This window comes from Paroedura picta, chromosome 5 (genome assembly GCF_049243985.1).
Source record: "Paroedura picta isolate Pp20150507F chromosome 5, Ppicta_v3.0, whole genome shotgun sequence".
In the NCBI taxonomy this organism is placed as follows: domain Eukaryota; kingdom Metazoa; phylum Chordata; class Lepidosauria; order Squamata; family Gekkonidae; genus Paroedura; species Paroedura picta.
The window spans coordinates 113,957,207-113,980,369 of NC_135373.1; the positions used below are offsets into that span (position 1 = coordinate 113,957,207).

General features: G+C 45.1%; 2 protein-coding genes across 6 annotated transcripts in view; one reads left to right on the plus strand and one right to left on the minus strand.

Annotated features, from left to right (window-relative positions):
• CACNA2D4 (calcium voltage-gated channel auxiliary subunit alpha2delta 4) overlaps window positions 1–23,163 on the minus strand; it is a 208,767-nt gene that overhangs the window by 18,853 nt on the left and 166,751 nt on the right. For all 3 annotated transcript variants that reach the window (XM_077340036.1, XM_077340034.1, XM_077340035.1), the window contains 7 exons: window positions 20,367–20,428; window positions 18,933–18,947; window positions 14,513–14,557; window positions 13,286–13,348; window positions 9,010–9,080; window positions 6,876–6,951; window positions 2,446–2,498 (listed from right to left, as the gene is read on the minus strand). In XM_077340036.1, the coding sequence (XP_077196151.1) occupies window positions 2,446–2,498; window positions 6,876–6,951; window positions 9,010–9,080; window positions 13,286–13,348; window positions 14,513–14,557; window positions 18,933–18,947; window positions 20,367–20,428 (385 nt within the window). The remainder of the gene's footprint in view (window positions 1–2,445; window positions 2,499–6,875; window positions 6,952–9,009; window positions 9,081–13,285; window positions 13,349–14,512; window positions 14,558–18,932; window positions 18,948–20,366; window positions 20,429–23,163) is intronic.
• The window catches only part of LRTM2 (leucine rich repeat transmembrane protein 2), a 53,160-nt gene continuing 51,437 nt past the window's right edge, over window positions 21,441–23,163 (plus strand). The window contains exon 1 of one of the 3 annotated variants that reach the window (XM_077340038.1): window positions 21,441–21,534. In XM_077340038.1, coding sequence (XP_077196153.1) covers window positions 21,456–21,534 — 79 coding nt within the window. In that variant the 5' untranslated portion in view covers window positions 21,441–21,455. The other 2 variants (XM_077340040.1, XM_077340041.1) reach the window with 2 other exon arrangements.

Below are 23,163 nucleotides of genomic sequence, written 5' to 3' on the forward strand. Positions count from 1 at the left end.
TTCCTTCCTGTATTTTGGGCACTGTGCTCATTTTTAGGAAACCACAAGCAAGTTCCTATAACTTATAATCAAGGCAATTATAACCCAGGACAAGATAGCTGCCAGCTTAGCTTCTGCTTGTAAGAAAGTTTCACACTGGTATGGAGACAGATGGGGCCGGCAGTAAATAGTAGGGTGTGAGCCATGGATCACTGGCTTTGACAGTTTTATTTCTGATATGTCTTTGTGAACTGAACTTTGTGATTGGCTGGTTTGGCAGGGAATTATCATGTGGCTGTGTGTGGATGCTGTGACACAGTTTACTAATGCAACAGGATTAACTTTTGCTTATATATTCCTGCTGTTATGATGGTCAGTTCCTAGTCTGACAAAGAGTGCTTGCACTCGAAAGCTCACGCCTTTGTTGGTCTTAAAAGTGCTCCTGGATTCTGATTTTATTGTGCTACTTCAGACCAACACGGCTACTCATTTGAATCAAGGCCATGTTCCTCCTGATTCAGAAGCTGCCCCCTGTGGAGGGCCATATGTGAGTTGGCTGTACTGGCTCCTGTTTTGTCATTTCCCACATGAACTTGGGAACTCTGTTCAGTTATCGCTCTGCCCCAGAGCTGATTGGGACTTTACCCAGAGGATGCTTGTGTGTGGCTACCCTCATACCCAAGCAGGGTTAAGCCAGTCTGTCCACAGAATTTCATCTTCTTGCCAGGGGGAAGGCAGTGGCTGGAGTGCCAGGCAAGGATTTGGGAGACCTGAGTTCCGATCCTCAAGCAGTCATGAAGCTCAATGGATGACTCTGGGCCAAACTCCTTGCCAGCCTATCATACAGTACAATGTAGCAGAGGAGACTCACTGAGATCCTTGAAGGAAAGGTAAATTTAAAATGTACTAAATAAGGAAAATAAATGTACATCTATCTGAAGAGTCATTTTCTGAACCCAAATTTTCCGTCTGCCTTGATTATTCCTCTGTACTGCCCTTTAAGTCTGAAAGGCACATCTACAGTACAAGTTCATGTTGGTTTACCTATATGGGTTTCCCCCAAAAAATCTTGGGAACTAGTTTAGTGAGAGTTTTGGGCATTCTGTTAGAGATTCCAATCCAAGAGGCTCGATCTCTTTGGAGAAAAGAAGCTGATGGCCTACCCCAGCAATAGTTCAAGAATAATTCTTGGGCTAGATTTATTTATTATTTATTATTATATTTATACACCACCCTCCCTTGAGGCTCAGGGCAGTTTATATGAAACAGGGAAACAATACAGTAAAATAAGTCATTCTGGTGAGCTAACTGTGGCCCTTCTTCTTTTTTGGGAATAAGCCCCACTGAATAATATGGTAATAACTCTGTCATGGACCTGAATAGGATTATTCCCTAGGCCTTAAAAAGCATAATGCCCTGCAGAAGGTCCTTTTGTATCCTCCCCAAGGTTTTTGGGAGAATTTGACTCCAACTGGCTAGTGATCCCTGGATCAAAGGAAGCACATCTGGCCTCAACCGGGGTCAAATTGTTCTCTATCCTGGCCTCTACTTGGTGGACTGAGCTTCCATAGGAGATCCAGGCCCTGTTGGAGCTAGCATAGTTCCGCAGGGCCTGCAAAATGGAGCTCACCCATTAAGCATTTGGTTGAGGCCAGGGAACTGATAACATCTGTTGGGCCCTCCAGAATCCCCTCCCATTCAGATATGCCCACTAGACACATTGTGGGACAATCCCAATCTGACCAGTCTGCGGGGTTATGGTCAAAACATTAACAGTTAAACAGTGAATAATCAAATGTTCAATGTTCTTGATGTTGTTATAGTTGATATTGATGCAGTTACTGAATTTATGTTGCATCTGCTGCTTTGGATTTTCATGTTCCCTGTTAACTGCCCTGAACTGCAAGGGGACGCAGTATAAAAATATAATAAATAAAATCTATGTTCAGCTGCCCTTGACATTCTACAGAGGGCTATAAGCTGCTCAGTCCCTGCTGGGCCATTTGGGGTTTTCTTTTCAAATGAATAATAATTTACAAAATAACATTTTTCTACGTATGGTGGAGCCCCCAAAGTTTTCTGCTTTTATTAGGGCTGTCAACCAGAATTTTTAAAGTGGATCAATCACCTTATAACAGATTAATCAATTATGTTTGATTGCATATTTTCAAAATGTCAGTTTAGGTGTTCCTCTGAGACACTGAAGAAGTGTAGACATTTTATAACTTCAAACTTTTTGAAAGAAAGGTCATCTTTGATACTTTCTTTTTCACCCCTTATTGCAGTAACATGCCAGACGGCAGAACATTCAGAAATATGCAAAAAAATAAGTATGTCTAACTTGCTGCCCCATACATTGAAATGTGCCTGTATTAGCTCTTTGATCAGCCAGTTAAACTCATTAAAGATTATGGCTATAGTTTTGCTGATGTCACTTTTTCCAGAAATCCCAGTTTTTGTACTTACATGAGGAAATCTGTTATCAGCCACTTTACTGCTGCCAAGAAGGCAGAAATTGGCTGTTGAAAAAGAAAATAAAAATCAGAGAAGAGAAAAATCCAGCACATAATTCCAGCTCTGTTCCCTAGGCGATTACATAATTAGGAAGAATAATTCAAGAAAGGGTAGAAGTATGTAAAAATGCATCCTAAATAATGAAGACAGACTTACTATCTTTAAACAGCCCCGTGGCGCTCTGAATAAAGCAGTAAAGGCTCTGTGGGAGGAGTTAGGGCGGGCCCTGTCCGGGATAAAAACTCGGAGGGGCCAATCAGGAGCCGCGAAGCGGCTCCTGATTGTCCCCTCCGAGTGTACATCCCGCCCCAAGCAGCCAAAGCAGCCATTGGCTGCTTCACCCGGCCAGGGAATATGGCGGAGCGGCCTCGCCGCGTCAGAGACGTGGCGAGGCCCCTCCGGCAGCCGGGAGAAGGCTCCAGAGAGCCTCCGGTAGGGGGTGGGCCGGGCAGCCTTCTCCCGGCCGGCGGAGCAGCCTCGCTGCGTTGGGGACGCAGCCTGGCTGCTCCGCCGGCCGGGAGAAGGCTCCAGAGAGCCTCAGGTGGGGGGTGGGCCGGGCAGCCTTCTCCCGCGCTGAAGAATACAGAAAAGTAGTAACTTCTGGTCATCATGACTGTGATAACAAGTTTGGGCAGCTGCTTCTGATACACAGAGACCACAAACAAGAATAATACGGTGTGATACACAGAAACCACAATGAAATACTCTAAGCATCTTGCTCCCATGCCAGGTAATTCACATAATCAGATAAGTTAGCATGTGGTCTTTGTGATTTAGAAGAGGAGTTGGTTCTTATATGCTACTTTTCTCTACCAGAAGAGACTACATTTACTATATCACATGACTGAATTTATATTCTGTTTCTGTCCAGGCTAAATATATCCTTTTATTTTTCTTTATTAGTTTTGTTTTATGCAAAAAGTTCCTGCCTGCAAGAGATCCAAACAGAATGTGTGTAACAGTTTACACGGTTAAGTGCTAAATCCAAAAGGGATATGTAAGGTCTTTTGTCAGTGCTACTTCACATCCTGCTAGTTGACATAATGCTTGTATAAGTAAAGGCAAATACACATTAAAAATTGGACTTTAACAAAATGTTAAGGAGAAGTGTCCAAAGAAGACATCATAGGTCAACAACCTGAAACTTATTAAACACCAGGACAGAAGTTTTTTTTGGGTGGGGGGTGTTTAGCGGCGGGCAGCGGCTTACCTGGGTGGGTCTGGGGCGGAGGTCAGCAGTGGTGGGGCCCTCTCCATACGGAGGAGCCAGTAGCTGTCGTGTCCAGGAGCCCGGCGCCAGTGGTGTCGTCGTGGGAAGGCGTAGTGGGAGGTGTGGGATTTCTTCCCCGCTCCTGGACGGCACCCGCCCCTTTGTCCTCCCAACTTGCCCTTAGCCTTTTATTTAATACTGCGGAGCGGTTTACAGATTTTGCTTTGATCTAAGACTAACTTGTGGAACTGTCTGCCATGGGTTGCTGTGCTGGCCACTAGGGCCCATTCTGTACCCAAGGGTTAATGCACCTTCAAGTATTTAGAATCATAGAATCACAGAATCATAGAGTTGGAAGGGGCCATACAGGCCATCTAGTCCAACCCCCTGCTCAACGCAGGATCAGCCCTAAGCATCCTAAAGCATCCAAGAAAAGTGTGCATCCAACCTTTGCTTGAAGACTGCCATTTAAAAGGATGCCATATGGAGGATGGAGAAGAATTGTTCTCTCTTGCCCCCAAGGGACGGACCAGAACGAATGGGATGAAATTAATTCAAAAGAAATTCCATCTAAACATCCGGAAGAAGTTCCTGACAGTTAGAGCGGTTTCTCAGTGGAACAGGCTTCCCCGGGAGGTGGTGGGTTCTCCATCTTTGGAAATGGACTGGCCAGTGTGGGGATGCTGAACTAAATGGATCATTAGCCAGATCCAAGAGGGCTCTAACATTTGTACTAGAAAGAGGCTGAATCCTTGCCTCTCATCATTAAGATACCAAGTGTAGGACCTGCTACTGGTTTGTAGCCATTATACTCCTTCTCATATATCCTATCCAGCTCTTCTTTGAGCCTTAGGAAACAACAAGTAAGGATGAAGAAGTGGCCAGGTTTCATAAGTGTAAAGTAGATGTTCAACTCTAACTAGCAAACCTTCCTGGACTTAGTTAATGTGTCTTTAACAACGTAATCCAATTCAAACCATTCAGCCGCAACCAAATAAAACTAATCAGTTAATCCAACTCTAATCAGCAAATCCTATTTGGATCATTTTAAAGGAAACACAAACCGAAACTTCCCTGCTGTGATCCTAATATCTGAATTCTTTGTGCTGAGCTAGCCCCTTCAAAGGCTCTGTGATTATTTCACACAGCCCAATAATATAGTGCAGAGTTCATTTGGAATTCATCACATTTATAAATCAGAGACGTAACACACATGTAAAATGAAGGGAGAATAATTTTTGCCAGCATCTTTCATTCTCCCCCCCCCCCTATAAATTAATACATACATACATACTGGCATTTGTCTGCTATAAACAGCATGGAATAGATCCCGTAGAACAGTGGTCCCCAACCTTTTTATCACCAGGGACCACTCAACGCCGGGGACCACTCGCCGGGGACCACTCAATGCCTTTTACTGAGGCCCGGTGGGGGGGGGGTAGTTTACTCCTCTACTCTCAGCCACTGCCCTAACGCTCTCTGATCGCTATGGTAATGTTTAAACATCCCTTCAAAATAAGATACAGACACGCCACAACAATGAAGTGTGTTGTAAAGGGCTGGGGGGGATGAAGTAAAGGGCCGGAGGGGGGGGAAGGTGTCCTTTGGGGCCCACCTCCAATTAGTTGAAGGACCACATGTGGTCTGCGGCCTACAGGTTGGGGATCGCTACTGTAGAATAAGTCCTGGAAAACTGAGTCAGCATCATTCAAAAGGAAGTGCCCATGCCCTGCATTATTTTCTTGCACAATCCAGTTTGGGTCTCTTGACTCCAGTTACATCTTTGTGTAGCATAGGAAAGGATTGGTTTGGTAACAGGGAAAAGGTGGGTGCCATTCATTGGCTGCAGGGTCAGAAATGAATTCTGATCATGCAAATGCTAGGGTGGTTTTAAAAACTGTTTTTTTTATACCCTGCTTTTCTGTATGTGAAGGAATCTCTAAATGGCTTACAATCACCTTCCCTTCCTCTCCCCACAACAGACACCCTGTGAGGTAGGTGGGGCTGAGCTCTGAGAGAAACTGCTCTGTAAGGCCAACACTATCAGGGCTGTGACAAGCCCAAGTTCACCCAGCTGGCTGCATGTGGAGGAGCAAGGAATCAAGCTTGGCTTGCCAGATTAGAGGCTGCTGCTCTTAACCGCTACACCAAACTGGCTTTCCATAAAGACTGAGCATAAGGACTGCATGTGACGGGACAGAAAGTGACATTTATTTATTTAAAGGTAAAGGTAAAGGTATCCCCTGTGCAAGCACCGAGTGATGTCTGACCCTTGGGGTGACGCCCTCCAGCGTTTTCATGGCAGACTCAAGACGAGGTGGTTTGCCAGTGCCTTCCCCAGTCATGACCGTTTACCCCCCAGCAAGCTGGGTACTTTATTTATTTATTTAGCTGCAAAATGTATTCAACCTTCTTTGAAAGCATTCATGTCTGCATTTAGAATATATCCAGCAACTGGTTAAAAACGGTTATCATTGTTGCAACACCAACATCTGGAGAGAACTCTCCTATCTTTGTAATGGTGCACCAGATCATTTTACTAGTACCCTGCTAGGCTTATGGTCCAGAAAAAGATGGCATGAAGAAAGAACTTTCTTGGCTTCCCCTTCTACCTTTGCATTATCCTCTAATGGTATACCAAAGGCTCAAACGAGAGGGATGGATGATGAAGAAGCACTCCTGTCCTTGCCAAAGTCCATCAGAAGTGGAAAGAAAGTGCTTCCACCTTCCTGGGGCCTTCTCCTGTACTCCAGACCAAGGAACGACCACACCTGCAGATGGTCTGGCAACTTGGTTGGTTGGTTCATTCGTTCCATTTATTTCCGCCACTCCCGAGACCGGCTCATGGCGGGTTACAAACGTCCGGTAAAACCCCATTAAAACAGACAATTAAAAACAAAATAAAAACCGAGCAATATGGCAGTAATATCTCCAAAACTCCCCCACCCGACCTCTACCTCTGGAGGGATGGAAAGAGGGGTCAAGATCACAAGACTAACTGCAGGCTGACCGGGGTGGGGCACCGGTCTTCCTCACTACCCCGGCCTCAACCGCAGACCTGGCGGAAGAGCTCCGTTTTGCAGGCCTTGCGGAACGCCGGAAGCCCATCATGACTCCTGTCCTGAGCAGCTCTGCGTTCCTTCGTGTATAACGTACAGATGAAGGTACTTACACTGAGAAGAGGCCGAGCACCGCTATGGTGGTGGTGGTGCGATTTACACATGGCTTGGTAATCATACATTTTCACCCTGCAAAAAGAGAAGGAAGGAAAATGAGACCATGTGCTGATTATGTGAAACTACTTTCTAGGGGGAGATCATTGGTCCATCCAACAATATCGTTAACTCTGCCTGGCAGCGACTCTCGGATGTCTTTCCCAGCCCTGCTCCCGGAGATCTTCTAATCTCTTCCAGGGATTGAATCTGGGGGCCTTTTGCTCTGCTACTGAGGGTCAAAGGAGCAGAAAGGATGGTGGGAGATCTGCAGTTGGATCTTTACAACAATTTCAAAAGACTTCCACCCGGGGCTTAATACAGATAGGAGTTTTCATGTGAGGGGGGGGGGAAAGAATATTAACCACTTCACATCTGCACAGATTTGCTAATGCCTTCCTCCCTGGGTGTACTGTAGTTAACCTTGGAGAGGAAAAGTAGGGTAGGCACACCTTCTTTGCCTGAGCTTTTCCCTTTCCATAGCTAAGAACAGCACCAAGATTATGTGTACGGTTTTGATTAGTGAAATAGGACAGTATGGAAGGGCCAAACTCCTTTTTCCCTCTGCGCTGCAGCGCTCTTAACTGGTGCCTTGCACAGCAGCTAGTGCTGAAAAGATCCTATGACAGATTTCCCACTGCCACCTGTGTTATGGACCTGAGCGATGATTCATTTCTCAACATGAGTGCAGCCCATTTGTCCTGCATGGATTCTAGCACATATCTGTCTTCAAACACAACTGTTATGCATCTTTGTTCTAACGATTCAGTCCACTTTGAGTTAGGATGTTTCACAATGAGTATTTCTTATTGCCTTCATAGTATCCTCCTTGGAAAATGAAGGCTGTATATGTGACTTGCTTGCTTCTCCATCACAAAAATATGCCCTTACAATCACTTGCTTGCCATTCTTCTACATGCATTGTCAGAACCAGAGCAGGGAAATGTCATGGATATCTGCTCACATGGAGTGTGCGAACTGGTTGATAATAAATACAGGGCTGAGATCCTGGGACTCCCAGAAGGTTAGATCCTATGACTCTATTCTACTAAGCCTTCCTCCAATAGAGCCCAACAAAGGAAGTGTTCCCCCAGAAGAAATAGCCATGCTATTAGATGAGGCCTTTCTATTTTTTAGAGACAACTTGGCTGAATGTAGTCAGGTGATCCACCTTAGTCTGAGGAAGTTACAAGATCCAACCCATAAAAAGGTAAAGGTAAAGGTATCCCCTGTGCAAGCACCGGGTCATGTCTGACCCTTGGGGTGACGCCCTCTAGCGTTTTCATGGCAGACTCAATACGGGGTGGTTTGCCAGTGCCTTCCCCAGTCACTACCATTTACCCCCAAGCAAACAATCTGGGTCCTCATTTTGCCGACCTCGGAAGGATGGAAGGCTGAGTCAACCTTGAGCCGGCTTCTGGGATTGAACTCCCAGCCTCATGGGCAAAGCTTTCAGACAGCTGCCTTACCACTCTGCGCCACAAGAGGCTCTCTACTAAGCCTTCCTCCAATAGAGCCCAACAAAGGAAGCGTTCCCCCAGAAGAAATAGCCATGCTATTAGATGAGGCCTTTCTCCTCTTTAGAGACAACTTGGCTGAATGTAGTCAGGTGATCCACCTTAGCCTGAGGAAGTCACAAGGTCCAACCCATGGTTAGCAGCAATTCCTCTCACTCTTTTTTCAGCTGCTGAAATCACAGGAACCATGGCCAATCCACACCTATCATGTTCACACATCTCCTTTATTATTTGAGTACATACCTGAGGCAAAACTGGAGTTTTTCCAGCAGTGAAAAATATTTATCATGCGGACCAGGGGTAGTCAAACTGCGGCCCTCCAGATGTCCATGGACTACAATTCCCAGCAGCCCTTGCCAGCATTCGCTGGCGAATGCTGGCAAGGGCTGCTGGGAATTGTAGTCCATGGACATCTGGAGGGCCGCAGTTTGACTACCCCTGATGTGGACTGTCCTAAACAAGTAGTATCCCACACTTAGTTCTGCAAACTGTCATTTCATGTTTACCTGTACTAATTCTCATTCAGGACAGGGAATTTTTGTTCTATTAGCTTCCTCTCTGAAAGGAGATCACTTACTCTTTGAACATTCCCATGTTATGGAGCTGGGCCATAATAGAGCCATCTATTTCTCCCAGAAATTTTCCAGTCTGCAATGACAGGGAAATAAAAATGTAAGAGTTAAAAAAACATGTTAACCATAAACTTAGAATCATAGAATAATAGAGTTGGAAGGGACCTCATGGGTCATCTAGTCCAACCCCCTGCACTATGTAGGACACTCACAACCCTATCGCTCATCCGCTGTAACCTGCCACCCCCTTGAGCCTTCACAGAATCAGCCTCTCCACCAGATGGCTATCCAGCCTCTGTTTAAAGATTCCCAGATGGAGAACCCACCACCTCCCAAGGAAGCCTGTTCCACTGAGAAACCGCTCTGTCAGGAACTTCTTCCGGATGTTTAGACGGAATTTCTTTTGAATTAATTTCATCCCATTGGTTCTGGCCCTTCCCTCCAGAGCAAGACAGAACAACTCTGCTCCATCCTGTACATGGCAGTCTTTTAAATACTTGAAGATGGTTATCAAATCCCTTCTCAGTTGTCTCCTCTCCAGGCTAAACAGACCAAGCTCCCCCAACCTTTCCTCATATGTCTTGGTCTCCAAAGCTTTTTATGACTGCAGTTAATCCATTCCATCCATCCATTCCAGTCCATTCACATGAAACCCTTTCTGATTTTTGCTATCATTTAAAAAACTCTCTTTACACAGTTGATCCAGCTCTGCTAGGTGCAGATGCTGTTTTGAGAAGTAGGATAGATCAGGGTAGCACAACAGTAAGGGCTGCACACTTGAAAGGGAATAATTCCCACCGAACCAAGTGGGGTTTGCTTCTGTGCTTTGAACTGGCACAGTAAGATACTGAGCTGGGAACCATCAAGCTGTTCTATCCCCTCAGCAATGAATTTAGTGGGTGGATTGTCACAAATCACTATTCTTCGTTTTGGAATGAGCCATAGCTTACTTAGGACGACCCTGTGGGGTTTTCAAGGAATGAGTTGAACAGAGATGATTTGCCATTGCCTGCCTCTGTGTAGCAACTCCCTCCGCGGTCTTCCATTCAAGTACTAATCAGGTCTGACCTTGCTTCGCTTCTGAGATCTCTATGGGAATTTACAATGACGTCCTAACCAGAAAAGCCAGAGTTGAGGCCAGTTGAGGCCAACAAGATTTCTGGCCTACAGTCACCTTCCCTTTCCTCTCTCCACAACAGACACCCTGTGAAGGAGGTGAGGCTGAGAGAGCCCTGAGATTACTGAAGAAGAAGAAGAGTTGGTTCTTATATGCTGCTTTTCTCTACCCAAAGGAGTCTCAAAGCGGCTTACATTCACCTTTCCATTCCTCTCCCCACAACAGACACCCTGTGAGGGAGGTGAGGCTGAGAGAGACCTGATATTACTTAAGAAGAAGAAGAAGAAGAAGAAGAGTTGGTTCTTATATGCTGCTTTTCTCTACCCAAAGGAGTCTCAAAGCGGCTTACATTCACCTTTCCTTTCCTCTCCCCACGACAGACACCCTGTGAGGGAGGTGAGGCTGAAAGAGCCCTGATATCACTGCTTAGTCAGAACAGCTTTATCAGCACCATGGCGAGCCCAAGGTCACCAAGCTGGCTGCATGTAGGGGAGTGCAGAATCGAACCCGGCTCACCAGATTAGAAGTCTGCACTCCTAACCACTACATCAAACTGGCTCACCACTCTTTCACCACTACACAGGAGGCTGTGCAGTTTTTTAGGGCAGGGGTAGTCAACCTGTGGTCCTCCAGAGGTCAATGGACTACAATTCCCATGAGCCCCTGCCAGCATTTGCTGGCAGGGGCTCATGGGAATTGTAGTCCATGAACCTCTGGAGGACCACAGGCTGACTACCCCTGTTTTAGAGCACCCACATGCAGACCCCCTGTCAGAAGCACTTTATCAATCAGTGGCTGAAAGCCAGAAGAACTGTTTTAATATTATGCTGAAGACAAAAAAAAAACCAATACAGGATTGGCAGGGGTCCCAAAAAGAAGGGCATTTAGGTGTGCCAGAGACTAGGAGGCACCATCCATCCTGTCAGTGAAGCTTCTGAAAAAAAATAACTGATTGGAGTCAGTTTAGGATTTAATTTCACCACTTCAAATCAGAGCAATTCAGCTCAATTGGTTTGAGGAGCCCAGCTGCAAACACGCTGCTTTGCTTAGGTGACCGCAGTTATTCTTCCCACGCTTTGGTTGCTTTCCTCCAGTCCAACAGTACAAGGCGATGTGACCTTCAATTTATCCAGCACACTGCTGGCAAAATTGTCACTTGGCAGGTGCAAAGTCAGAAGCAAGCATATTGGAAATAAAACTGAATGGAGGAGAAGACTGGGGGACTCAGAAGACACAAGAGAAACCTTCTGGAGGATAAAGGCTTGCATTTGCCTAAAGTAGATTCCCTATTTGTGGTTGGGTTGAGTGTGTGTGTTAAGTGCCCTCAAGTTGCAGCCAGCTTTGCCAACCCCAACAAGGGGCTATCAAGGAGAAGCAGAGGTGGTTTGCCGTTGACTTCCTTTGCAAAGTCTTCCTTAGGGACCGACCTTCCAAATACCATCCCTGCTTAGCTTTCAATGTCTGGCAAAATTGGGGTCTACCCTGCTATCTTCCCTCTCTATTGGCAATTGGAGTGTACCGTCGTTCACACAAAAATGTTAGGTAGCGACTGAAAAATGCCATGTGGAAAACAAGAACGATTTTTAAATACAATGCAGAATGGAACTCAAAAACCATCTTAAAAGTGTATGCAGGAAGGACCCTCTCTCTGCACACAGATGGATGCAGATCAAACTACCTGGGATAAGCTTGGATCCAGATGACTGTGGCCTTTGGGCACCGCCTCTCACATCACCTATAATGGGGTCATGCCCACAACACTTTGTCAAGATTCGGGTGGTGCCCAAAGGCTCAAAAATGTTGGAAACGCTTAATCTTGACTACTTGAAGCACTTTTAACTCCCAATTTTAATAGTTAAGTGTCCAGTGGGCTTTTTTACTCCAAATTTAATGGAAGGGAGGACTAAACTCTTGGGATAGGATGGTAACTATGTTTTATGGTTTTAATGTTATCAATAGGGACTTTTATTTTTCAACTGTAACATGCCATGAGCTGTTTTTCAATTAAAAATCAATCAATATCAAGAAGTATATTGCAAAAAAGGTACATTTACATTTATTCAGAGAGATCCAGTTTATATTTAGGTTGCAGACGAAATAAGATAAAGAAGAGTACTTTCCCTATCCCAAATGGCCAACTTGTCTGGCATCATTGGTGTGGGAGTATTGTCTCTATAGGAGAGACCAGCAGAAACACGGGGCATGGGGCTCAAATGGGAGTGGGGAAGCCAGGCATCCTGGGAGCCTGGCTTTCCCGATACCCTCTCTGCCCTGCGCCGCCTGGCTTCCCCACCCCAATAGGAGCCCTGTGCCTACAGTCTTAGATGGGGGAAGGGTGGACAAGGAGCTCCTGACTGCCTTCTCCGGGGCCAACCACCCCCACTTTTTTGTTGTTGTTGTTAAAGCACCCTTACATTGTAATTGGTGTTCTTAAAAAGAAAAAAAAACACCTTGTGGTGGATTGGGGCAGACAATCAAGGGAACATGGAATGAAGGGGGGGGGGTACAGATCATAGGAGCTTAGTGCCAGGGCAATTTTCCCATGGGAGGGGAAGGAAGGGAGGGGGTAGGGAGGACAGCAATGAGGGAAGGGGCTTGCCCAACACACAAAACAGCAGTTGCTATGAAAACCAGCGGGAAGTTTTCATTTCCTGTTCCTCGACTATTGGTGGGTACACAGCTCATGGGGGCAAACAGGGGGGAGCCAAAGGCTCCCTGCATAGTCGTGTGAAAAATCAGGGCAACTAGTCCTGGACCAAAAACCAGGCAGAAACACAGCATAATGCCTCTTGTGTAGTAGATGTCACAACACTTCCTTTTGACTCTGTATCCCATAAAGGTTCACAATATTCAGGTTGTCCTGCAAGCCGTGGTATTTGTCTCTTGGTAGCAGTTTGGTCAATATGTCTACTGTCATTTTCTCAGTGGGACAGTCTTGTAGCTTGGCAACTCCTTGCCCTTGCAGGACCCTTACAGACTGGTTCCTAATTGAGTCTGCAGGTTGCACAAGGACTAAAATGTGGTTGGGGCAGACATCCACTGTACTTCTGGAATAACATGAAGTGTGCAGACCTCAACTTTGCTTCTTTCCCTGCTATCTAGACTCACCCATGTCTGCTATACAAACAACTCTGTGCTTCGTTCATTCGTTCAATAATTCTTACCTGTTTGGAGACTTTGGAAACAAGAATGAACCCATTGTTGTCAATTAGAAAGCAGTTCAGACTCTGATGCAAAAGGAAAAATTGCAAGATTTAGGAAGAGATTTCAGCTTTGTTAAGACAATATTGCCTAATATGCAGGTCCCTGTACTGCACAGTGACACTGTCCTGTTGTGCTTACATACTTGCCAGTGGCCTGGTCAGAACTACAAAGAGGAAACTCAAGGCAGGGCAAAAACCAGTTTTGGGATCCTCCCTATGAATCCTCCCAAATACTGGTAGTAGATAACACACCATATTTCACTACATTAAATATCAACATAATAAATGTATTATATTGTTTAATATACAGATTTTAATGATGACAAACTCATGAATAACAATGAATGTGGATTTACTAGAAGGCAAGCAGGCTTCTTGCAAGGTACTGGCCTTCAGATCAAGGGTTACACAGGTGCAATTTCGGAAATATGAACCAATACAGTTGAGGCCTGCAGGCAGAGTAATTTATCCCCTTTGTAACCCCCCTCCTTGTTCTGCCATTTTGTGTTTCCATGTACAATATTCCCAAAACTGTTAAAAGAGGAGCATTTTTTTTATTGTACCCCTGTGGGCCTGGCATTCTCTGTAGCATCTTTGGGACAAAGTACAATGGTGTATTACTGCAAATATTTAAGTAACTTCGAAGTAAAGAAAGGCAAAGAGTATTTTCATAGTCATCTGCATTCTCATAATAACTCATATCACTGTCTCTCTAAATGTTCTTTTGAAAGGTAAAGAAGCCAACTTAAATTTCTTTTGTTCACTTCACAATTGGGGCAAAGGGGGTGCAGGAACTTACTAGGACTTTTGAATGAATTCAAATCCTCAAGCAGGCTACAGAGATTGTTGCTGCCTGTCTGCCATTTCCAATTGCCTAATACATTGATCAGGCACTTCTAACATGAATACTGAGGGATCTTGTCAAGAGGGTTAGGCTCCAGCTCAAATTACATATTCATGGAGTTGCCTTGGGACCACAATCTCTTAGCATTATTTCTCTCCTCTTAAAAAAAAAAGGAATTGAAACAAACAAACAAAAACCCAAACCTCAATCAATACAAGTGTAACCAATCCTACCTTATTCGGATTCTACAGTGATAAATGAATGAAGGCAATGTTGTTATATGGAGTAATTCTGTACCATCAGATTATAAATCTAAACCCAGCAAAGAGATCCTGGTAACTTACATCATCCTGACAATTCAAGGGACAGAGACCTTCTACACCACTGCACTGGAATGGAAAGAAAGAATCAAAGAATTTCTTATTTTACTCTGCATTTGTATGAAGAACATAAGGTACATCTGCAGGCATTATTTAAGGAGGGATCCATTTTCACTCTACCACTCATACATCTTGCACAGGGGAACAAACTTTTCTACTGTTTTCCCAGGAGAATCATATTAGGAGAATTGATATTATATTAGGATACTTCCTTTTAAAAGAAGTCGCCTTTTCTCTGGTGGGTAGAGACCCTTGAAAAAGGACTAGTTTATTTGGTAACACTCACATGGGCAAACAGTTTAAAAATAAATCCATATGTTTGCGTCTTCCCTTAATCCTACTGACAAAGACAACAGAACATGAGTTAGAAGGTTAAGGGCCTATTCAATTGAAGCAATATTCAAGAGAACATGGTCTTCATCTTGGATAAGGTAAAGCCACTTCCTGCATTAGTGAAATGATGGCTTTCCACAGTTCTAAAGTCAACGATGTCTTCTCCATAATTTAATCTTCAGGCTGCATCCGGGATTATTGCTTGAACAATTATTGCCTCTGTTGGCCATTCAGCTAGTCTGAGGAATGTGAACTAAGGGATATTCATAGTGTCAAAGCAATTTTTAGTAAAAGGTAACCCTGGCAGAAGCAGATTCCCCCTGCTATTAACAGAAAAGATCACTACATGGTGGAGAAAAAACAGCAATAGTGTTGGCTGCCTTTTACTTTCTGTCAACATTTGACAAATGATACATGAACATTGTACTGAGGCCTCAGGCACTGTCCATTTACTTTAGCTGGAAATTTACAGTAAACCCATGTTGATGTGCATCACAGCAGTGGTCCCCAACCTTTATTAGGCTGGGGACCGGCAGGGCATTGGGTCGCGCCCGCAGGGACCGCGCCTGCGCGGGCCACGCCCATGCTTCGGGCCGCGCCCGCGAGCCGCACCCGCGGATCGGGCCGCGCCCACGAGCCGCGCCCGTGGGCCGCACCCGCGAGCCGCGCCCGTGGGCCGCACCCGCGAGCCGCGCCCGGCCGCGCCCGCGGGCCGCGCCCGGTCGCGCCCGCGGGCCGCACCCACGGATCGGGCCGCACCCGCGGGCCGCGCCCGCGGATCAGGCCGAGCGGGCGCGGCCCGGCCCTGATTCCCTCCCCACCCTCCCGCAGTAAGTACCTTCCCGGGCCGCAAGCTTGCGGCCTGGGAAGTTTTTTACTGCGGGGGGGGGGCGGGGAGAGGAAGCCGCGGCCCGGCGCCATGGCCTTCGCGGCCCGGCGCCGGGCCGCGGCCCGCAGGTTGGGGACCACTGCATCACAGCACTGAACTGAACAGGATGTGAAGGGTTAAATGATGAGTAAGAAAACCCTGCCAATGCTCATGGCTTTCATTATTATTCTGCTTTCTGAGGTTACTGCTACAAGTTTTTCCTCTTTGTCTCTTTTGCTGTGCTTTTTTAAAGAAAGGGGTTGGTCATATCTGACATGGCAAAAGGAAAAAAACAAACAGACAAACAAGACATTGTCATTTCCTTAATTCAAGATCCACTACATCAGGGGTAGTCAACCTGTGGTCCTCCAGATGTCCATGGACTACAATTGTAGTCCATGAACATCTGGAGGACCACAGGTTGACTACCCCTACACTACATTGAAGGAAGAATATTTAAGATAGAGCACATTAAATCTGCTCAAGATCCTCAGCCCCAGAGAAATCAAATAGGCCTCAACCAGAGTCAGGGCCTTCTCAGCACTGGCACCTGCCTGGTGGAAGGCTCTCTTGAGTGAGATCAGGGCCCTGAGGGATTTAAAGCAATTCCCCCGGGAATATGGTTGAGGCCTGCAGAATACCATTGAGAGCTGCCCTCCCTAGGCAAACATAAACGTGAATAATAAACATCTACAGGCCCACTTTGTTTACTGAGATTTGAAGCCCTTCATCACCCCATCCCTCTACTGGAGAGAAGGCAGGCAGTACCTTGAACTAGTTAAAAGAAAATGCGGCTATTTTAAAATCTTGTTTTAATCACTGTTTTTATGGTTTATTGTAAGCTGCCCGGAGCCATCAGGGAAGGGGCTATAAAGTTGATAACTAAGAATAAAATAAATAGGCTGTTTCCTTTTGTGGATAACTCACAATATTGTTAAAAGTTTATTCATCCAGAACACACGCCAGGCAGAAAGGGAAAGATACCCAAGACTATTCTGTGGCCAACGCAAGGGTTTAGAGAAGTCTGTCATTAAATGTATAGCCCCTGATAATTAAAGATAATTAAAAGAATGTAGCTGCCTGAGTTAAAAAGACCAGGGTGTAAAACGGCAGGTCTATATTCTTCCTCTTCATCCAGATAAAACAAGAAAGAAAATGGGGATGGTTCCCCTAAAATGTTCACCTTTCTACAGGGAAGCCAAATTCCAGTTGTGACAGGACAAACTTATGAGTGACAATAAAGGTAAAGGTAAAGGTATCCCCTGTGCAAGCACCGGGTCATGTCTGACCCTTGGGATGACGCCCTCTAGCATTTTCATGGCAGACTCAATACGCAGTGGTTTGCCAGTGCCTTCCCCAGTCATTACCGTTTACCCCCCAGCAGCAAGCTGGGTACTCATTTTACCGACCTCGGAAGGATGGAAGGCTGAGTCAACCTTGAGCCGGCTGCTGGGATTGAACTCCCAGCCTCATGGGCAAAGCTTTCAGACAGCTGCCTTACCACTCTGCGCCACAAGAGGCTCATATGAGTGACAATAGTGTTATTCTATTTATGATATAGAAGGCACAACAAGAAATAAGTGGAGACTTGGCAATATTATAGTTTCGGCTCTGGTCCTGGCTTGGTGAAATATTCTCCCTGGACAGATCATGGCCCTGTGAAACTTGGGAAAGTTCCACAGGGCTTGTAAAACAGAGCTGTATCTCAAGGCCTACAGCTGAGGCCAGAAATCACACTGTCATTTGGGCCTCCCTGCTTAAAATATCAATCAAGCTTTCACTGTACTTGACAAATGCACCTGCACACTGGGAAATTAAAGGCAGTTTTGAACTTGTCTGGTTGTAGAATGTTTTAAAATGAATGTTTTAATATGACAATTATTGTTATTTATTGTTTTTATATATGCTGTTGCCCACCCTCAGCCTTTGGAGAAGGGTGGGTTATACTACTACTACTACTACTACTACTACTACTACTACTACTACTACTACTACTAGTAGTAGTAGTAGTAGTAGTAGTAGTAGTAGTAGTAGTAGTAGTAGTAGTAGTAGTAGTAGTAGTAGTAAATGATTTCCAAATGTGTATGGAGAACCAGCACTTCTGTTGAGGCCTCTCTTAAATCAAAAAAGGAGGTCTTTGCCATGGCACCAAGATTACAATATGCTTCTGTTAGGGACAGAAATGTGCTTGCTTTGTATTTCATTACCCAAGCTGTCATCTTGGCTGTAAGTTCGCTTATTGCCTTGTCATAGTGCATTAGGCCAAGAAGTTATGTAACCCAGACAGCTAATTTGAGATGTAGATTCAAATCACTTAGCACCTACTGTATCCCGTTTCTTTGATTAAGCTGTACTATCTTGTCGAACAGGAATGCAAATATTTCCGGGAAATGAGAACTGATTGAGATAATCACTAGCCTATTTACTCTTCCAGGGCCCATCTGCATATTTATTAACATTCTTGGTGGGCTGCAGATATGCCAATATATGCTTCTGACTGGCTTTGCCTGTCACAGGGACAAAAAGGATCTCTTTCGCAAGATAAAGGCTGTTTCGTGTTGGTTTAATGTGATCTGATGAGATGAGATATTATAGTGTTTCCTTCTAAATAAAGGCACAAGGCAGAGGATTAAGTCAAAGAGAAATTTATTAGAAGCCACATTGGATTGTCAACAGGCTTGAAGAAAAATTACCTTTTTCCTTTGGAGAAGCGTAACCTGCTGAAACAGGCAGCTGAACCTTTTGATAGCCTGGAGATCAATAACATCACCTGGTGTACAACATCCCAATAGGCCTCTGTTAAAGAGACAAGACATTTTCGCTCCAGGAACCCTAGATCAGGGGTAGTCAACCTGTGATCCTCCAGATGTCCATGGACTACAATTCCTATGAGCCCCTGCCACCGTTTGCTGGCAGGGGCTCATGAGAGTTGTAGTCCATGGACATCTGGAGGACCACAGGTTGACTACCCCTGCCCTAGATGCTACCTCAGGCTTTGACCTGTTTCTGAATCCTATGCCTTCCTTGTTCTGCTTTACCTGCTTATTCTCCACAGAAATGTATTCAACACAATATTCAAGAGCCAGGTGGCAAAACCAATTACGCATGACTACCAAACCTTCACAAAGTACAGGCAAAGAGTTCTGGGAAGTGTCATGGTCTTTAAAACTACTGTTAACTTACATCAGTGTCATTGGGCTGGGAGGTGATCAATGGAAATGTAGACAAGCAGCATCCAAAGGGAAATGAGAAGAGAGAAAACGTGTATTAGTATCTCATTACTGAATCACTATTTGGTACCAAGGAGTAAAAAGAATAATAAATACCTTAGTATAAGAAAACTTTAGGATGCTTTGGGCTGATCCTGTATTGAGCGGGTGGTTGGACTAGATGGCCTGTATGGCCCCTTCCAACTCTATGATTCTGTGATTCTGCATTGAGCAGGGGGTTGGACTGGATGGCCTGTATGGCCCCTTCCAACTCTATGATTCTGTGATTCTGTGATATCTTCATAGGGGCCATTGTTTATCAGCTTGTATACCACAAGTATTAAACCAGAACTTGCAGAACTATCTTTTCAGAAACTAAAACATATTAAGAAGGCACTGTGATTGTTTGGGTGTGATTATCTGGATAATTCTTGATATATGATTACATAATCCCTCCTAATTTCTTGTATTATATTGCATAATATATCTAGATACCTTAGTTATTTTTACTGATTAAGCTATCTAAGATGAGGCAACTTTTACTGCAAACTGTATTAACCTGTAAGCCAAAAGCACTTTTAATGGATTACTTTGAATAACTCTACCATATTCAGTATTAGACTTGCCTCTCAAAACTGTTCCATCAATTTGTGTTAGTTTTGCTGGTTCCATTTTTTGTTTGTTTCAGCCTGTATAGTTACACCTTGTTTACAGTGCAACAAAAACTCACCAGAATTCTCATTAGCCTACTTGTATAATCAAGAACTTCTCTCTTACTGTTTGGAGTGTAATTACTTTTCATTATCTTAATGTAAATGAAGTGAAGGTAAGGGCTAGAGGCATTACGTTCCAAACCAAGTAACCAGCAAAACAGAAAGTGGTCTAGAATACACAGCATTAGATTGTCTTAACAAGAATCTTTTGAACTGAACTTAATGAAAATTTTGGGACAGAATGAAGCTGGATTAAATAGAGGCAATTTAAACGGAACGGTCTGCAATCAGGATGGCAAAGAGGAACAGGTAGGCATTCTGCCTGAAACCGAAGCGGATTTTGAATGCCTGAATTGGTACAGACATAATTCTGCAATTAAATTCGTCAGCTTCATTGGATTTAAAGCCATGCCAAGCTTGTGGCTGCTAACATGACGTTCCAAGAACAGACTGGCAGCTGAGGCAGTGTTATCAAAGGATTAGCAAAATGTGTAATTTAAAAACTAATCTATTGCACTAATCTGTTTAATACAAATTTCACAACGGTTCTGTGAAAATGTGCAAAGGAAAATATCTAGCTGTCCAAGCCCCATCTCTGTGCATTAGTAACACTCTAGCTTATATGAAACTAGCCAAAGGAGAGTGACCCTTCTGTTTTACACACAGTATATCAGCATAAATATTATCATTCTCACCTGCTGCGTAGCTGTCCACAACTTGTTTTGGAGTAATTCCAGTTTAATTAGCACACCTACAGCTATGGGAAAACAAAGTGAGGGGGAGAATTGGAAAGATACATGTTAGGGACAAACGCACAATATTTACGTGAAGCTACCAGAAGAAATCGCACCATTTCCAAGTGCAAACGACAGGTAAGTGCTGAGTCAGACCCTAACCTGAGAGTCAGCGGTTTAACAAGGTGATAGAAAAGGAAGCATCAACTACTGTGCCGAATACTGACACCCACCTCCCACTAAACACTACCAAGATACAACAGCCTGCCAAAAACACTTCCCTTTTGGGTGGTAGATTATAGAAGCCTTTTGCTGTAATGATGATTCAACAAGAATCTTCTCCTGAAGACAGGCGGTGATTTTTAAGAGAGCTGGAAATTGCCTGAGAGAAATGTTGCTTCTCAGTGCGTACTTACAATCCCCCCCCCCCCGTCACAGATGCCTTTGGTCAAATAGATTTGACAAACAATAGACAAACCCTGTAAAACCTATTTAACAGAGGCAGAAGAAGGATGAGCGTTCACTTCATGAGCAGCAATCTACCTTCGGGTCTTGAGAACAGAAGAAAGCAAGCTGCAGTCTTATTCTATGGAGGGTCTTCCTGGAAATTTTGAATAAAGGACTGAACAGCCCTAGCACTAAGATAACTAGTCAGGACTGATTGACTGAATCTAAATTAAAGGAGAATCAAGCCCTGGAAGGCTTCTTTTAATCAACAATGTTTCCTGCCAAGTCGTGAATGCTTCTTCATGACAAAATATTGTCTTCGGCATTTTGGAGAGTTCAAAGAGTTACGCACACACTTGAATAACCCTGACTCCAGTCCTGGAAGGGAGGGTAGTCACATTCTCCCAGAGAGTGGGGATTTAGGCAGTGTCACCTGGGGGAGGGACTAAGGTAAGCAAATAACCTCTTGGGAACCTATCCTGCCTCTCTTTTTGTGTCTCCTTCCCCCAACTAAGAGCAGAGTTCAGTCCCCAGCCGTGCGCCTTGTCTGGGTGGCTAGCAAGAACTCAGGCAGAACATGTGAAATGGGACACGAACAAAGGAATGGCTCTGGGCGTTCGGCTTCAGTTCCAGCTTGTCAAAGTGGCTCCTTCCGGGCACTGCCTGCAACAAGTTCCAAGGGGTATGTCAGCAAAGGGGCCAAACCAGGTTCTTAGAATGCCTGATGCATTCCGCCTAAGAAGGGGAAGAAAGCAAGACAGCCCCATGGAGGAGTTCGAAGCATAAAGGAGCAGAGCTGGAGGGGAAAGTGGTATTGCCAGCTTAATGGGATATTATTTACCAGGTGACGTTATTGACCTCCCATTTACACACACTAAGCCTCTATTAAAAGGACAGGCAATCTTTCTCAGTGCCCGAGGGCAACCTGGCTGCTGTCGAATAATGAGATTCCAAGGAATAGGGTGGCCATTGCTGTCACAGTTCAAATTTCCATTCCCTCGCTTCAGATTACTGTCCTAGTAGCCTGGCTTCAAAGGGCAGACCCATGTGTTACATGTAATTCTGTCATTCTCTTCACGCGGCTCTTTTGGTTTATAAAATGCAGCCCTTGGGCTGTGGTTTCAAGAGCCAGAATGTCTTTAGGAGGGGTAGAGACTGTCTTAATTCTTTTCCCTCAGGCCATCTTCCTGAGGAAAGATCACCCCTTTCTAGCAGATCTTACCCCTTGACAGAGAAAACGTATTTTGAAGTTCTGTTAAAGATAAACCTATTAAGCTGTATAAGACCTAATTCTGAAAGGCAAATCAAATAAGCCTCCTATTATGGTACGGCCTTTCCCTAAGGGCTGCATTTTTCACAGCATCTAGAGACCAACTAACCCTCATATCACCTGAAGCTGCCTTATTCTGACTCAGTGTCGGTGCTGCCTGCAAACTGGCAATAGATTTCCAGAGCCTCAGGCGGAGGTCATTCACATCTCCCTACTGCCTGGTCCTTTTGACTGGAGATGCCAGAGACTGCATGCCAAGCAGATACTTTACCACAGCTGTCCCCAACCTACTGTCCGGAGACCGGTACCGGTTCGTAGATCAGTCGGTACCGGGCCGTGGCTCCTCCTTGTCCGCCTCCCCGGCTGCTGCCTCGGGGGCTGCCCTGCCACTAGCTCACCTTTAGTGCTCTCCTGTGGCCAACATGGCTGGGGCTCCCCCTCGGCGTGGCAATGTGCAGCTGCTGCTGGCAGCGCCCCCCAGCGGGCGGTGGGAAGTCGGGGGTGCGAGCAGGAAAGCAAGCGGAGAAGGGGCTCAGGCGGCCGATGTCCCTCGGCAAAAGACTAGCCCCCCCCCCCCCGGGCCTCAGTAAAATTGTCAAGCGTTGACCGGTCCCAGGTGATAAAAAAGTTGGGGACCACTGCTCTACCACACTCTCCAGCAGTACTTGGAACACAGAAGACTGCAGTGGGAGGGAATGGTGGGGAAAGATACAGTTCCCAAATCTCTGGTTGAAAAATCTCAGCTTGGCTAAGTAAGGCCTTGGAGAAGGGCTGGTCTTATGCAAAATATATGGCAGTTTAATATGCTGATTATTTTACATGCATGGCAATGTGTTTCTCCTAGTGCCACCATCAGAAGGAGGGGGAGGGGAACTGAGAGAGCTGTTTGCCTAAACCTGTCTTGTTCATGGGACAGACATGATTGGAAACGGGGAACGCTTGGTTCTTAGTCTCTTCCCATTGTTTATTTATTTCAAAGATCCATAATCTGATCTCTACGCTGCAAATATTCATAACTCAAAACAATGGCATTAAAGCACA